Here is a 16,904-nt window from a genome sequence, read left to right on the forward strand (position 1 = left end):
AAAGGACACTAATTATCGTAAAAAACAGCGCTGTAAATCTGATTATATGAAGTTTAGTTGAGTAAAATTGATTTGATTTGATATCGTCCCCTCCAGTACGCGGGCTAAGCTTCCATAAGAGTCTACGTAGCATGTATGACCGTTGATTTTAACGTGTATAATTTTTATGTTTCAGAATATCATTCTTCGGTATGATGCAAACGGTGAACGAATTCAATGGATCCAAGGATGTGTTGGACAAGGTGAACTTGCGATTATAAACGCTGAACTATAATTATACGAACTACCGGAGCTGGAATTATTTAGTTTAGTCTTAGTTTGGATAATAGAATTGTACTTTGGGAGTAAAATTATTTGTTATCCCATTGGAAGTTAACCTTAGATTTAGGTATTTCGTGCGATTCGCTAATAACTCAGCTATAAACACTACTGAGAGTTTACGATTAATATGTCTCTATTTATAATACAACGCTGTTACACTTAACTACTTATATCCGCTTTAATTTTACTTCCAAAGTTCCGATAACAGTTTCGTCGGCGTTCAAACGCCGTTCGCAAATCCACAGCGAATATCATAGATTAATTGAGCTCTCGACCAATGATGTCGCGTCGATTTGCCGTCAAATGTTGTTTATTTGGCAAACAACAACAAAATTAAAGTGAATATAAGTAGTTAAGTGTAACAGTGTTGTATTATAAATAGAGATATATTAATCGTAAACTCTCAGTAGTGCACGATGTAGCTGAGTTATTAGCGAATCGCGTGAAGTACGTAAAGCTAAGGTTTGTTCCTTCTTAATAGACTATAGATGCTCTGATCAGTTGGTATATATATTTTTAAATATTTATTTCAGGCGATAGACTCGAAGCCTGACAGTTCGAGCAGGGAGTTGCAGCAAGGGGACGGAACGGGCGCCAAGTAAGCGTATTAGAATTTTAGCAATCAGTAGCACACACACACACACGCACGCACACACGCACAAATAAAACAACAGGCCACGGCCTCACTTAATTTTTATTGTTATTACAACAAATCAGTACGACATTCAGTAATTCACGAATAATAATAATAATATTACACACGACAAAGGTTAAGATGCACGCGTTCTAACCACAGAGAGCCGAGACGGCCCGTTGGTTTCGGGTTCAAACCCAGGCGCACCAGTGGATTATCATGTGCTTAATTTGTGCTTGTAATTCATCTCGTGCTCGATGAAGGAAAACATCGTGAGGATACTTGCGTCTGTCTAATTTCAACGAAATTCTGCCACATGTGTGGACCTACCCGCATTGGAGCAGCGTGGTGGAATATGCTCCGAACCTTCTCCTCAAAGGGAGAGGAGGCCTTAGCCCAGCAGTGGGAAATTTAAAGGCTGCTAATGGTATTACAAAAGTGTAACAAAATAAATAGCGAAACGGAAACGCTCACGTATACCAATCAAATGCGTAGAGGTGCTGTCCGCGCGACGTCGGGAGAAGAAAGGCCCCATCATCTCTGGGCAATGCCCTTTTATTTATTTATTTATTTATGTACCAACAAATATATAGACAATAACATAGACAAAAGACGTGTACAAAGGATAACTTATCTCTAACAAGAGATCTCTTCCAGAAACCCTGATTCTGTTGGAGATTATTTGTAAATTATAATTATGGTGTAGGTACAGTATCAAGTATAATTTTATAAGAAATACATAGACTTTTAACTATAATTACCTTTTATATGTTGTACTTGGTATAAAATGTTAACAAAATGAGGGTACATCTAATAAAAGATATATATTTTTTAATCACACATCTTAAATTGTATACGCGACTCTCGAAATGACGTAACTCGAGACGTATTAGTTCGTTTATTTCTTCTTGCTGTGACCTTGACCTCGCGACAAGTGGCTTCTCCTACGCCGGAATTCGAAACAATTGACGTAAGCTTCAGGAACAGTGTCAAAGCATTTTCTAGTCTAATTCCTTGTGTATCGATTAGAAGGACGTATCATATTCAGAGCCGGCTTAAGCTATGCTGGGGCCTCTGGGCACCCGTGAATTTGGATCCCTTCTGGTAGATATTAATACTACCGTGTAGAAATTGTTTGCTTATAGCCAGCCTTGAGTATAGTTTCGAATAAACGGTGCGGTAATTTTCGTAAATTCGTAGGAATCTGATTGGTCGTACAATCTCATGGCTGTATTATATCTATTTCTCTCACGAAGAGCTCGTCTGTAGTTTTCAACTTTTCATATCGTCACTGGCCTTTTGATAAGTATGTTAGTTATTTCTTACAAATATGTCAATTTCGAAATTATACATAGCAGTCAACGTGAGCACAAATGTTTGGAACAAATTGTTGGTTCTTCGGGGCGATCTCAGGATGGGGGGGGGGGTTCACGTGCCTCTTGTGCCCTGTGGTAAAGACGGTAATGATTGGTGTATTATTCCAGGCCTCCCGATACGTTCGAGGATCGTCTGAGCAAGTCGAACTCGGGTTTGGATATGAGCGACTCGAACTTCACGGATGACCTTGACGACAGTGAGTTGCGACTTTCTTTTGTTTCTATTCGGATGTTTAGTTTCAGTTGCAAATGTTTTATGTAATTATTATTGATGGTTTTGCGCAAGTCTGTCTAGGTAGGTGGTACCATCAAATTATAAAATATTTGACTCCCAAACAGTATTAGTAAGTGTCGGTTTGAATGATCAGTGAGCCAGTTTAACCATAGATAGGCACAAGGGAATCTTGGTCGATGGTGCTTTGGCTATGCGTACATTCAGTCTTGACCAAAACCATCGGCCCATTCCATTCGCTTAAAAAAAGTCTTATTCGCGTACTTCGAAATCGAAATCACGAGTCTGCTTTATCCTTATGTTTGAAGGCCCCATCCAGGAAGCCAAGGGGCTTCCTGGAAGGAAGCGCGAGTCTCCTTTAAAGGGGGGTGGGCCCATGCGTTCCGCTTCTGGATCTCGATAACTTAAAATTTTGCTTATACAATTGAATTTTGACGTAACCGAGTGACGCGAAGGAGTTTGAAGTGGTAGATCAGATAATATGTCCGCGGCAGGCTCGTCGTCGTCCCCGTCGTCGTCGTCGGGCTCGGGCGGCGGGCGCCTGTGCCGCTCCGTGCGGCGCCTCATGCGCTCCATCGCCGCCATCGAGCGCCTCATGGACCGCGTGCTGCGCCACTGCGACCGCTGGACCGACCGCGACGCCAGGTGCGCCTCTCCGCTTGAGCTCCGCTGCTGGACTGATATATGGCAGAATTTGCAGAAGAATCGAATTCAAATGTTTCATTTTTGAGGGCACAAGGCACAAAACTATTTTACAGTTCAAAAAAGTCGCCTAGAAAATAGTTTGGGAGTACCTTTCCTACTCGAATATTTTTGTTTATTATAGTCGAATGTGTTTGTATCGTAGACGTCGCGTGCACGCCGGTCTGTCGGAAGTGGATCGCAAGCTGATGGCCATGTACCGACGCCTGCCCGACGTGCACCGAAGACAGTTGCAGCTCTATCGGAAGCAGAAGAGGTTATCCACGGTAGGATTGATAACTTTTTATGGGTAATGTAAAGTGTTAAAAATAGTATTTCTACGCAATTCCTTGCGAGGCGAGAATATCAAACTACTGTATGAAAAATTATCATCGGTATCGATTAGTCAATTGACAATTAGAATCGGTCCTCCGAGCCGGATGTGTATTTTTATTGAGACGAGACCATTTCGGTTGACGCGCCGCCCGCCCGCAGGTGTGCACGCAGCTGGTGGGCGGGCCGGCGCCGGCGCCGCCGCCGCCCGGCTCGCCGCCGCCCGCGCCGGCGCACGCGCCGTGCCGCCTGCTGTGCCCCGAGTACCACCTGCAGCGCTTCAAGGAGGTGCGTGTGAGCGGCGCGGCGCGCGGGAGCCGGCCGCCCTCTACCGTGTGCGTGTCGTTTCAGGTGCGGCGGAAGGTGATGCACATGCGCGACCAGCAGCTCTACTACCATCGGCTGCGGATGTGGCTCGAGGACCAGCTGCGGCAGGAGAGGGAAAGGTAGAGTCTTTTGTTCCTTGATATGATGCATTGGATACAACGTAACTCGTAACTGACCATTACGGTTTGGCCCGTAATATTAACATGGAGTTTCTTCTATACAACAATGTTATAAATGCATAAGTAACTCTGTAAGTTTGTCTGTCTGTTGCTCTTTCACGGCCAAACCACTCAACCGATTTTGACGATATTTTAGTCTCGTGACCTACCCCTAAACCGCGAGTGAGGTCGCGGGTTTTTCTCTAAAGTGAAATATATATTTAAGTTATTTAATTGTACGCGATTATTAATTTTATAACAATAATGTAATTGGGATTTTTGTCGTCCATTGTTTTCGGTCAAATCTATATTCGAAACCGGTTTCGGAAAAGCTTGACATTTGTAGTAGGAGACATAGTATTTAATCCAGTAAAGTCATCATGACGATTATTCTTGAACATAAAGTATTTAGATTTGAATCTATATTAAATCTTTCTCCGTTGATAAATTTTAGGATCGATTTTTTTAATAGATTTTATCACGGGTTAAGGTCAATGACTTATTTCTAAAACGGAATTTTACAATTCATTTTCAGCTTACCAGATTGCAACGTGTCAGATCTACCGAAACGGAAACGTCGTAATTTGAGTCCAAAATTACAGAAAATGGCATCAGCTCCGAAACGAAAATTAAAACCTCAACTATCCCAATCGATCATCAAACCCCATAAAATATTACAAATGCTCAAAAGTAAAGTCTCCCACCACAACCAGGACATCAAATCCCCCTACAAGGAAATAGATAGCGCTAAATCAGAAGCGGAACCGCCGGAAGCGTTCCCGTTAGACAAGGAAGACAATATAAGCGATACGGAAACGATAGTAGGCGAAAGAGAGACGGGTGATATTTGCAAAGAGATGAAGGAATGTCTCGCTAAATTCGCTAATTTTGCACTGAATAGTCCAGAGGGAAATCCGAAAGAGGAATACGAGATGCAAACGGACATAGACGGCAAATATCCCGATTCGGTGAGTCCACCGTTGCAAGAAATGTCGCCGACCACCACCGAGCCGATTCCAGTCTACACGCAGAAATCTCAGAGGATCATAGCTGTTAATAAAATATTTAATAAAGATGACAAAGTAATTGACTTTCAGTCTCAAGTGCCGGATATTAATGTGCCGTTGAATGCGCGAGCGCAAGCGAGGGATGCGAATGAAACGAAAGAGACGGACAATAACGAAGGTAAAGACGAAGAGGACGTAGATGTATTCAAATATGTTATATTCGGTTTGAAAATTAAAAAAGCAATGGAGGAATGTCAGAATATAATCAACTCATATAACAAGGACGCCAAGAAGAGAGACGACGACGAGCCTCCCACTCTGGAGCAAATCGTCGAAGTCATGCTGACGCTGGACAAGAATTCTGCGGAGTTTCTAGAAAAAATGGACGCGGACGATCCGATTGATATGAACGTTGCGATGTCGAAACTGTCGGAGCTAGTCGAGAATATGCCGCAAACGTTGGCGAATATGCCGGAGATCGCGTCGAAGTTGTCCGAATTCGCAAACGCCAGCACCGAACTACCAGAATTCGCGTCCATTATGAATAGTCTACCGGATGTCAATAATGACGCTCAATTGACGCCGGAAACGCTGAAACAGATTCGCGAATTGAAACTTTCGAAGCGTGACAACATTAAAGTAACGAAAAACACTGCCAAGCGTAAAATTAACCGTAGATATAAGACTGATGACGATGTCTTCGAATTCGAAGGTATCACCGAAATACTAAATGATGAAAAAGATTTGCAGAACATTGTTAAGAGTAAAAACAATAAGGACGACTTCAAAGATTTTCTATTTTCTACATCAGCTCAAGTAGTTATTAATAAGGCTTTCGATTACCTCAAACAGAATAAAAGTCCGGAACTGTCGAAGTTTCTGGAAGAAGGCAAGGAACTGCTGTTTCTGCCGCGCAATAGTTTAAACACGGAAATGTATTCAAAAGCTTCGACGTTGTTCGATAATTCCGTTAAGGATGCGCTAAGTATGACCGAGTTGCGGGATATCGTAAAATCGAGGTTCAATTCATGGAAACACAACGTCGCAACCAAACTTAAAAGTATACCAATTGATATATTAGAAAATGAAATTGAAGTAATGTTAGACAAATTCTACTCATCGATTCAAGACCTCGCGTCGAAGCAGTGCAACAGCGAAAGTGATAAAATTATCGAAAAGATAGATGAACTAAATAGAAACAATGATGATTCAGATAACGAAGGGTGTTCGGCTTCGAAAGAAACGCTTAAACAGATAAATAAATTACTGAGCACGTTTGCTGGTAACACTCTAGATTTGTTAATAGTTAAATTGTCGAAAATGTCCGACGATAAAAAGTCGGCTGTGAAAAGTCTCAAGTTTAAATATCTGGACGTCGTCCGACGATGTGCCGAGTCACAGCAGCTTGTGACCTGGATATTTCTGGATCCGGAAATAGCTATCAATGTTATCCAGGAATTGACGGGATTGGAAGTAAGGAAGTTAGACAATGCTCCGGATTTTTCGACGATGTCCAACGATAGAAAGAAAGATTATTTCATGAATCGTTTGAAAGAAACAAATCGACAGTACATGGAGACGTTACCCAAAAAGGGCTTAACCGGAGACGAATGGCTCGTAATGTTGTATAGATTAGAGCAATTGGAAGACATGCTGAGAGACTCGTTCTCCAAAATGGCTCCGCCCACCAAAGTCGTGCAAACTCAAGCGAGCGAAGCAGAGATCCTCGCAGCTCGAGGTCTAAGCAAGATTATCGGCAAAGCGAACGTTAGAATCGTCAAGAAGACAAACCAGGAACCGCCGAAACCCGTCAAGAAAGAGGAAATACCGCCGCATAACGAGGACGACGATAAAAAGTGCAAGAGTTACGCTCTTCTAGCGAAATGCGAAGCGGTACTCACTTCGAAGGGGGAAAAATCCCTCTTAGATAGTTTCAATGCCATAAAGTCGTACATAACGCAAGGCCTTCCCGTCCCGGAGACATATAAAAAACACGTAATCACAATATGTTCGAGCATCGACGCCAAATTGCTGGATATAGAAGAAACGCTGAAAACGGACGAAGTGGAAACTGATTTGAAAGACAAAGACAAGGAGCTGGTGGCGAAGTATTCGGCGCAGGCGCTCCGAAACGCGAAGCAGACGCTGAACGCCGTCGCGTTCAGGAACATGTCGAGGAACGGCCAGACGAAGTCGGAGAGCGACGTCTGCGATACGCCCAAGAACAGCTGCAAGTGGACGAACGACTGCGTCTGTGATGCGTGTAAAGATTCCGACGTCTCGTCCGTGTGCTTGGGCGATATAGTGAAGTGCTACGACGATAAAAACAAGAACGTTCTAGACGACAAGAAGAAGGAGAAGAAGGTGGTGCAGAAGCCGAAACAGCCGCCGAAGGCCTGCGAGAACGGGAGCCATCAGCAGCATGTCTGTAAAGGTGAGTTACACTAATACACACGCAAACATTAATATCTAGACCTCTATTAACGATATATTTTCTTTGGTTTGAGGTGTCAATATGGGCAGGTCTTCAATTATGACGGCTCTTCGGCTCCGTTCCGGTCACATTCCATTGAATAACTTTGGTTTTCTTATGGGTAAAACACCTAAACCAGATCGCAGTATACAATAATGGTGTGTGCTCGGAACGAGGCTGATAGAATATATTTTTTACGCTTGGTCAACTATTGCGGGGACGGGGGGTCATGTGATAGTGTCCTCGCTGACCCAAGTTCAAAACCAGCGCAGGCTTTATACAAATAAGTGGATGTATTTAAGCAACGTATGTTTTGCGAGCACTACGAGTGTGGTATTTTCTTAAAGAAAAAGTCCTCTTTAAAGTATAGAATAATTAAAAGACTAAGATATTAAATTGTTGTCAAAGTCTCTTGTGAATTAAAACAATAACAAAAAATTAGTTTAAATTAGAGAGAATAAGGTCATCCAGAGACGGCACAGCGCTTTGTCCTCACGGGACGTTTTTCCCCAGTTCGTTATACTGTAAGCCGCGTAAAAGAACTTCGTCCCAAAAAGTGTCGTGGAACACCTTGTTAAAAAAGAGTTCCTATTTGTTTACTTAAATAGACTAATTGAGGACGACGTCAGCGTAGGTTCTAGAAAAAAAACAACATTACTTAAATGAATTTATTCTTAATTAATTCTAAAATGTATGTATGTGGCCATAACCAAATAACCATTTAAAATGCAATTTTTACATAATCTAAATTGCATCTAATCTAAATCTAAACTGCACGTAACTTAATCAGCAGATCTTCAGACTTGTAAACACACAAAGTACCAACTTTAGCAAAAGCGTGGTGACGATCGAAGTCTACGCTTCACTCGCAAGTTTCTGGTGTCTAATGAATGTACTACTGTGCCATTGAATTGATCTATTCATTGTTGTACTTCACAGTTGGCCACGGAAGCTGTGCTGGCGAGGGTCCCGCCGACCAGCCCTGCAACTGCTGCTATTGCACCGTATTCGGACATGCGGTAATTGTAACTCTTTCCCTTCTTCGTATGACTTTGGTTACTTCCGATTGAAATGTGAGATGACTCAACTCGCCCGCGATAATGTCTCGGTAGTCTAGCGGCTCGTGAGGCTGCAGATCTCGAGGTCTTCGTTTCAAATTCCGGGTCGTGCACTTGGCTGTGGGTTTTGTATTTTAATCAAATTAAATTCCTCCATTTAATGTATAATCACACTTGACTATTAATCGTTAAATTAAAACCGACTAAAGAATCTCTGTGGTTTCTTTTTAATATCAATTTGTGTTTATCATGTAACCTCTATGTGACGTCACTCAAGGGACTGTGTCTATTTGGACGTTATAGAGAGTTGTCGTCGAATGGAGAGAAGAAAGATCTGTATTAGAAAAAAAAAAGTTTATATCAGACTATACATAATCATAAACATACATAATCAGCCTGTAAATTTCCCACTGCTGGGCTAAGGCCTCCTCTCCCGTCGAGGAGAAGGTATGGAGCATATTCCAGCACGCTGCTCCGATGCGGGTCGGTGGAATACACGTGTGGCAGAATTTCGTTGTAATTAGACACGTGCAGGTTTCCTCACGATGTTCTCCTTCACCGCCGAGCACGAGATGGATTACAAACACGATTTAAGATCTCTCTCATATTTCAGACTAGTCTTAGTGATTTGATAAAACAATTCTTATTTGAACGCTCTTGCGTACGGTCTGTCATTTACGTCTGACGTCTTTTGCTGCGCCAGTAATTTTGTTGTATTTTTTTACGTATACGTAACGATGCGATGTTGAGGCAACTTGGTGATGAAGGAGTACTTTTTTTAATAATTTTGCTGCTTCCGAAGCTTCTTTAATCACGCAAGCAATCACAATTTGTAAAATGAAGGACGGATTTCTTCGAATGTTCGGTATGTATGATGTCGACAGTTTATTACGGCCTCGGATAATAAAGTGACATGAGGACGTGCTCATCTGCGCTGTTTTTACCAATTTTGGCGGCAAAAAAACGGTTTTTATTATTTAATGTGTCGTTATTGTATGGAAGACAAGCTGAACCAAGCAAAGTCGAGTGATTTCGACGCTTTAGGGAGTTTGCCGTTAAATCGAGTGACGTTGCATGGAGTTCACGCTGTGTATATATTCAATATCAAAGCGAAATACCATATAAATATATAATGAATTATTGCTCGAAGCTTAAAGTTGACAGGGTTAAGTCTCCCGTGCTCTGAAAAGCACGTGAAGCTATTGGTTCTGCCTCTGAGGGGAGGGAATGGCTACTGAACGTTTGTTTGTGTACATATACATAACATAATATAATCAGCCTGTAAATTTCCCACTGCTGGGCTAAGGCCTCCTCTCCCGTTGAGGAGAAGGATATGGAGCATATTCCACCCCGCTGCTCCAATGCGGGTTACACATTTGTGCACAAAAGTGTCTACCGTGTTAGTTATTCTTCATTACGAATGGTATTGGTGTGGCATTGATGGTCCATTGGCACCAATCTGCATGAGCAGTACACCAGGTAGACCATTCGGTCGTCCGAATACCTATAAAAAAAGTCCCGTCCTCGGAATCAGCTATATTCAAATTCTAAATTCAAATTTATACTTTCGTATTGTTAATTCTACCGTTAGGAAAGAAATACCTCATATCTGAGAAGTACCGACGACAGAAAGTCGTCGGGCTCTTTTTTTTTTTTGTCAGAAATTAGTGTCGACGATGATTGATTATTGAATTGTGAAAATAAACAGAGGTTGTGATACCATAAATAAATATATGACATTTAATTTGATTAATTTCCAGCCGCCATTAACGACACCGGTGCCGCGTAACTTCAACGAGACGAGGGAAAGATTACGATCTATATTAAATAAGAAGAAACAGAAATGTAAAACGAATGTATGTATATTTTGATTATTACTAACCGCGCGTGGTTCCTCGCTTTAATGAATTAACACCGCCCCCCCCCCCCCACCAGCACATCACGCAACGCAGTGTGATGTTATTCAGTCTCGATAAATGCAATATATCTAACCTTTCAGAATGACCCAATTACTATATATTTGTTCGATCCTGGATTCGAACTGGAGACCTTGGCGATCTGCAGACTCATATGCTAGCTTTTGGACCGACAAGGATGTCTAATATAACTAGCTTTATATCCCAATACGTCAATATCGCCCCCCCTCATTTCTTTTTAAAGTTTAGTTATCATTATTTTGATGTAATATAACTTTTTTTTTTGTGTTTATAGAATAGGTATATGTTCAATGTTATTTGTGAATGACGTGGAGGCACGTGTTTGTACGTTCGCAGGGAGAAGTTGATTCCACCCCCGAGCGGTCGCCTCCTCAGCTGCCATCGGCTCCGCAAACTCCCCAAGCCCCATTGACCCCGCAGCAATCTTCAACACCACCAGTGAGTACCCAACCAGTATAATTTTTTACCGAATACAGTACTTTAGAGTAAATATTATATATTGCTAATTGCCAAAATGTATTTTTTTTTCATTCAAACCGGGAAAAAAAATTAAAAATCCTTTTGTGAATGGCGTATTTATTTGCTGTCCCGCTCGCTCCGCTTGCAACTGTCGAAAGAAAAAGACAGGCCTTTGATAGTTTAGTTTGTGAAAGCGTACTGTATCAATTAATAATGAATATTCACAGGCCCTCCCCAAGACTCTTCCGCCGACGCTGACACCTGCGCAGGCGCAGCAGAAGCGGCAGGCGATCGAGAACCAACAGAAACAGCTAGCCGATAAAATGGCGAAGATGGTCGTGACTGAGAAACCGGAAATTAAACCAAAGGTTATTTTATAAAAATGTATTTCGTTGTATCGGTTTAACGTGATATTTTCATCTTCATCTTCTGAAACAGCCTTGAGTCACTATCCCCCTGGGGATATCCCTACCATTAACGCATTTTTTTTTAGCATTAGCAGTCCAGCAGTGGGAAATTTACAGGCTGATTATGTATGTATGTATGTATGTTTATTATGGGCTAAAGGCCTCCTCTCCCTTTGAGGAGAAGGTTTGGAGCATATTCCACCACGCTGCTCCAATGCGGGCTGGCGGAATACACATGTGGCAGAATTTCGTTGAAATTAGACCCATGCAGGTTTCCTCACGATGTTTTCCTTCACCGCCGAGCACGAGATGAATTATAAACACAAATTGAGCACATGTAAATTCAGCGGTGCCTGCCTGGGTTCGAACCCGAAATCATCGGTTAAGATGCACGCGTTCTAACCACTGGGCCGTCTCGGCCATTAACGCATCTTATCTAAATATATTGACACACATCTCTCAGCCTAAGTCGGCTAGTCTAGCAGGTTGCACAGGAGTTCTATATGTAACGTTGACAAGTACTAAAAGAGGATTTTTCATAATCCGATTCTCTTGTTTAGATTTTGCCTCAGTTAATGCTGGCAAACGAAATGTAGCCTCTGAATCTAGAAACTTCCAAGGAGTTTTGGTTGCGAGAACTCTTTATTTTTTTGTTTCGATTTAAGTATTTAAATTAAAAAATCATTTCGTTTCGAGTTTTGCCTTAATTAATGTTGGAAGTTACAAGTTATTCTACAATTCGGTAACTCGGCTTCCGTTTTTAAAGTACAAGGCAGTTGTTTGTGCATTGTTTTTGATGTTTATCCCTCAAAGGGATTACATAAGTGATATTTCAAGAAGGTTTTGAATTGCTATAAACATCGTTGATTTTTTTTGTTGAACTGTTATAATGATTAGAACCGGTTCATTAGATATGGTTTTAGTTGCAGGCGCTCCAGCGCTCGATACCCGTCCAGGTGAATTTGCAGGCAGCGTTGAAGGCGGAGGGGAAGGTTAATGCGAACGCAATGGAACAGATACGATTGCAGGTATGCTTAAAGAGCCCGTCCGGGTGGGTGCCGCCCCCCCATCAGATATCCTACCGCCAAACAGCAGTACTCAGTATTGTTGTGTTCCGGTTTGAAGGGTGGGTCAGTGTAACACAGGCACAAGGGACGTAATATCTTAGTTCCCGAGGTTGGTTGGTATTGGCGATGTAAGGAATGTTTCTTATAGCCTATATATACGACGACCTCCGTGGTCGAGAAGTGTGTACACCGGTTTTCATGGGTACGCCGCTCCGAGGTCCCGGGTTCGATTCCCGGCCGAGTAGATGTAGAAAAAGTTCATTAATTTTCTGTGTCGTCTCGGGTCTGGGTGTTTGTGCCGTCGTTACTTCTGATCTTCCATAACACAAGTGCTTTGGCTGCTTACATCGGGATCAGAGTTATGTATGTGATGTTGTCCAATATTTATTATTTATTATTATAGCGTCACTGTCTATGGGCGGTGGTGTCCACTTACCATCAGGTGCCCGTAAGCTCGTCCGCTAACATATGCCGTAAAAAAAAATAATAGTAATGAATATAAATGTGATAGACATTCTTAGGGATAGCCCACAGTAACCATTTTTTATCTTTTACTTTTTACGAGAAATAATGGCTTGTTTACGAAGCGATTTCAAGTAATACGGCGTTAATCCTTATCTAATTAAGTACCTTAAATATATTTTTCATTTAATATAGATCGATATGGCCCTTTACAGCGTGTAATTTAAATGAATATTTTCGAAGATATTACAGATTTAAAACGCAGGGTCGTAGCGGTTTGTATTGTCTAATGACAAAATGCTATGAACGTTGTAAGACATTCTGTAGTATATTTAGTATCAGCAATGCACCCGTGCGAAACCGGGACGGATCGCTAGTAATAAAATATTCAACAATCATACATAATAAATTCCTTTCTTAAATACTAAATTTTAATATTTACCGTCAGTTTCGTGAAATTGTCTCGCTTCCCAGCATAGATCTCGTCTCGTCCTTATCCATGTAATGCATTCATAAACTGACCACTAGGCCGTCTCGGGTATATATTACCATGTCTGTTAAAAATGAAAAACTCACACGTTTACTTAACTCGTATTAGTGTTGCATATCGATACTCCACTATCGATAGTTAAGGTGTTAGATATAGTATCGATAGAACCGATAGTATTACTTTTAATCTAAACTATCGATAGTCCGAAACTATCGATACTATCGATAGTAGCAATAGTATCGCTACTACCAATAGTATTGCTTACAGAGAGCTAGCGATACTATCGATAGTATCGATCAATACGATACGATATATAGTACTATCGATATCCTGAATAGTTTTCGAGGTCAACTATCGATAGTCAAACTGTCGATAGTTCGGCAACGCTGACTCGTATATTTAAACTCGAAACAATATTAGAATCAGAAATCTCCAAGTACATCCGGGAGATTATCTTGACAGCGCGATTTAACAGAAGGCACAACGTCATCTATTGGTAGATAGAAGAACTACTTCGGTGTTTGACTCGGACGCGCAACATCCATTATCTATACGTATAATAAAATCGGAGTGTCTGTTTGTAATATTAAATTAACCACTTTTAACTAAATGCATATGTATTTATACACGGTACACATAACTAAATAACATTTTTTTACAATTTTTGTCTGTCTGTCTGTCTGTTTGTTTGTTTCTAATCTTAATCTAATCTCTGGAACGGCTGGGCCGATTTTGACGTGACTCTCACTGGCAGATATAGCTGATGTAATAAGGATTAACTTTTACTTTTATTTTAGAATTATATGTGAATTAATAATAAAGTCACGCTTATTTATTAAATTCAAACGCGCACGAAGTCGCTGGCACGACTAGTTATTTAAATAAAATCAATTTTATCTTTAATCTTTTATTCAATGTCTTTTGATTAAACGTATTCATAGCAGTCCTCCCAGAATACCAGTACATAGAGTTAATTTAAAAAAAGTGTATCATCACAAATTTGAGCTAATGCAGATGAATTAAAAATTGTAGCATTACAAACAGCAGCAGCAGCAGGCTCAAATGCAACAGATGCAGCAGCAGCAAGCCCAACAGCAGCAGCAAGGGCAACAGCAGCAACAGCAGCAGCAGCAGCAGCAGCAACAGCAGCAACAGCAGCAGCAGCAACAAAATAAACCGGAACCGATATACGACTTGCCGATACACAACAAACCAACTCTAACGCCCGAACAGCAACAGCAGATCAGAGAACAACAGGTGTGTTGAGCCGAATGAAAGTTTTTTTTTTTTTTTAATTTTAAACACAGATAACTATATCACTTAGTGAATAACTTGGGTGCCTTAAAATGAGGCGTGAAGAGGCATCTTGTGGGCCTGCATGGTGAGGGCAACTGGTGCGGTTCTTTCTTGCTGACTGTACTGGTCACTTACCATCAGGTGAAGACTCATATGTGGACCCGGATAGTATAAAAAAAAATTAAATTGCTCACTGCTTTTTATATCTTATTTGATCGGATAGACTACATATAAGAAAAGCTTGGTGGCAGGGCTTTGGGCAAGCCGGGGTCCCACCCTACCCACTCGTCAGACCGCCTACCGTCTGCCTACCGCCAAACAACAGTCCTCGGTATTGTTGTGTTCCGGGTTGAAGGATGAGTCAGCCAGTGTAACCACAGGCACAGGCGACATAACATCTTAGTTCCCAAGTTTGGTGGCGCATTGGTGATGTGAGGAATGGTTAATATTTCTTACAGCGCCATGTGCTCGACCGCCAACCTATGACATAAAAATTAAACTAACACCGACCATAAGAGTGTGTCCAATAAACAATATTGACATTTAATTGAGGCGATCTCAATGGCCGAGAGCTCGATAGTAACCCATGGTGTCCATTGTGGGTACGCGAAAAAAATTCATTTTGAATGTTCGTAGTGTTATTTGAACTTCTAAAGTAGACCGAACAAGTAGATACGTTGCAAAGCATTATATTGTAAATAGATATGATGTCACGGTGAACCGTTTGCGGTGCATTACATAGTATGTTGCTCTGAGGGTTGTTGCGCGATTATAATAGGCTATAGGGAAAAATAGAACGTGTAGATTAAATACCATACTTTTTAAATTTAACAGCAAGAAAGGCACGACGCACTGATCCGACAACGTCAGATGCAGCTTCATAAACAACATCACCTGCAGCAGCAACAACTGCTACAGAAGGAATACCAGATGAAACAACAGCAGAAACAATTATTGAAACAACAGCAGCAGCAGCAGCAGCAGCAACAACAAAAGCAGCAGCAGCAGCAGCAACAACAAAAGCAGCAACAACAACAGCAGCACCAACAACAACAGCAGCAGCAGCAACAACAACAACAACAACAGCAGCAGCAGCAGCAGCAGCAGCAACAACCACAGCAACAGCAAATGCGACAGAGTCGACAGCAACAGAACACGGCTTCGATGTCAAGTAGAGATACTAGCGTGTTCTCAACGAGCTCCGGGTGTTCAGGGTGAGTTCTCGAATTTAAAACAACTTTAACAATGCATTAAACTTAATTCTTAACTGTTCCAAAGTTTAAAACACACCGATTGAATTTAATACATAAAAAAATTCAAATTAATAATAATTACAAAAGTAATCCGTTCTCATATAAATATGGATTTTCTTTTACTTGTCTGCTGAAGTTTTTATAATCTTGTTTTCTTTTTAAGTGGCTCGTGTTGGCGAGGTCGCGGTGGTTGCAATAACAGGGCGGAGGACCCTCGCGATCTGGACGCGCTCCTGCAGTACATCGAGGGTCCAGCAAGGCACGTGGACAGGGGCAAGAAACGAGCGAAGAAACAGCGCCAGAAAGCTAAGAAGGTAGGGGGGAGCGTGGTCAATTTACGTACTTTAGGCTTACATTATATATTTAATATAACGGCCGACTGCCTCGTCGGTTTAGTGGCTGGATATAGAGCCGGAGATCCCGAGATCCTGGGTTCGAATCCCACGTCGGGCACTCTTAGTCTTAAACTTACGAGAGTAAGGAATTGGAGAGTGCACCTGTGTCTGCGAATACAGCTGTGTGCGGAGCCGGCCGGGGTCCGTGGCCGAAATCGGTCAGGGTGGCATAATGGTCTCTCCCGCCCGCAGACGGAGTCGCGCCTGCTGAGCCAGCTGGAGCAGCTGCGGCGCGAGCTGTGCGACGCGCGCGCCACGCACGCGGCGCTGCACGGCGCGCACGCGGCCGCCGCGCGAGACCTGCACGCCGCGCGCGCCGCGCTCGCCGCGCGCAAGCGAGGTCCCCCCCCTGTTCTACTTAAAGCCTCTGACAGATTACTGCACGCTACATGCCGACAACGGCTTACGAGCCGCCTGGCGATGTAAAACGTCGCAGGATCGAGCCTGACCCCCTGTGTTATTGTCTTCCCCATTCCTAACACAAGTGATAAGCTTAAAAAAGGGGTAAATCGGAATATTAGTAATTCCTTAATTAGTT

The 16,904-nt window shown here is 42.1% G+C and overlaps 1 protein-coding gene across 10 annotated transcripts in view; it reads left to right on the plus strand.

Moving 5' to 3' along the window:
- The window catches only part of LOC113394110 (uncharacterized), a 43,192-nt gene that overhangs the window by 16,114 nt on the left and 10,174 nt on the right, over window positions 1-16,904 (plus strand). For 6 of the 10 annotated variants that reach the window (XR_010309803.1, XR_010309802.1, XM_064220114.1 and 3 more), the window contains exons 15-30: window positions 176-242; window positions 855-919; window positions 2,440-2,528; window positions 3,058-3,208; window positions 3,411-3,531; window positions 3,740-4,023; window positions 4,598-7,503; window positions 8,482-8,561; window positions 10,361-10,456; window positions 10,874-10,975; window positions 11,224-11,364; window positions 12,327-12,431; window positions 14,455-14,679; window positions 15,553-15,932; window positions 16,135-16,285; window positions 16,559-16,706. Coding sequence is in view for 8 of the 10 variants with exons in the window: in XM_064220114.1 (XP_064076184.1) it covers window positions 176-242; window positions 855-919; window positions 2,440-2,528; window positions 3,058-3,208; window positions 3,411-3,531; window positions 3,740-4,023; window positions 4,598-7,503; window positions 8,482-8,561; window positions 10,361-10,456; window positions 10,874-10,975; window positions 11,224-11,364; window positions 12,327-12,431; window positions 14,455-14,679; window positions 15,553-15,932; window positions 16,135-16,285; window positions 16,559-16,706 (5,111 nt within the window). In the remaining 2 variants the exon portion in view is untranslated. The remainder of the gene's footprint in view (window positions 1-175; window positions 243-854; window positions 920-2,439; window positions 2,529-3,057; window positions 3,209-3,410; window positions 3,532-3,739; window positions 4,024-4,597; window positions 7,504-8,481; window positions 8,562-10,360; window positions 10,457-10,873; window positions 10,976-11,223; window positions 11,365-12,326; window positions 12,432-14,454; window positions 14,680-15,552; window positions 15,933-16,134; window positions 16,286-16,558; window positions 16,707-16,904) is intronic. The other 4 variants (XM_064220120.1, XM_064220118.1, XM_064220117.1 and 1 more) reach the window with 4 other exon arrangements.

This window comes from Vanessa tameamea, chromosome 31 (genome assembly GCF_037043105.1).
Source record: "Vanessa tameamea isolate UH-Manoa-2023 chromosome 31, ilVanTame1 primary haplotype, whole genome shotgun sequence".
Lineage (NCBI taxonomy): Eukaryota > Metazoa > Arthropoda > Insecta > Lepidoptera > Nymphalidae > Vanessa > Vanessa tameamea.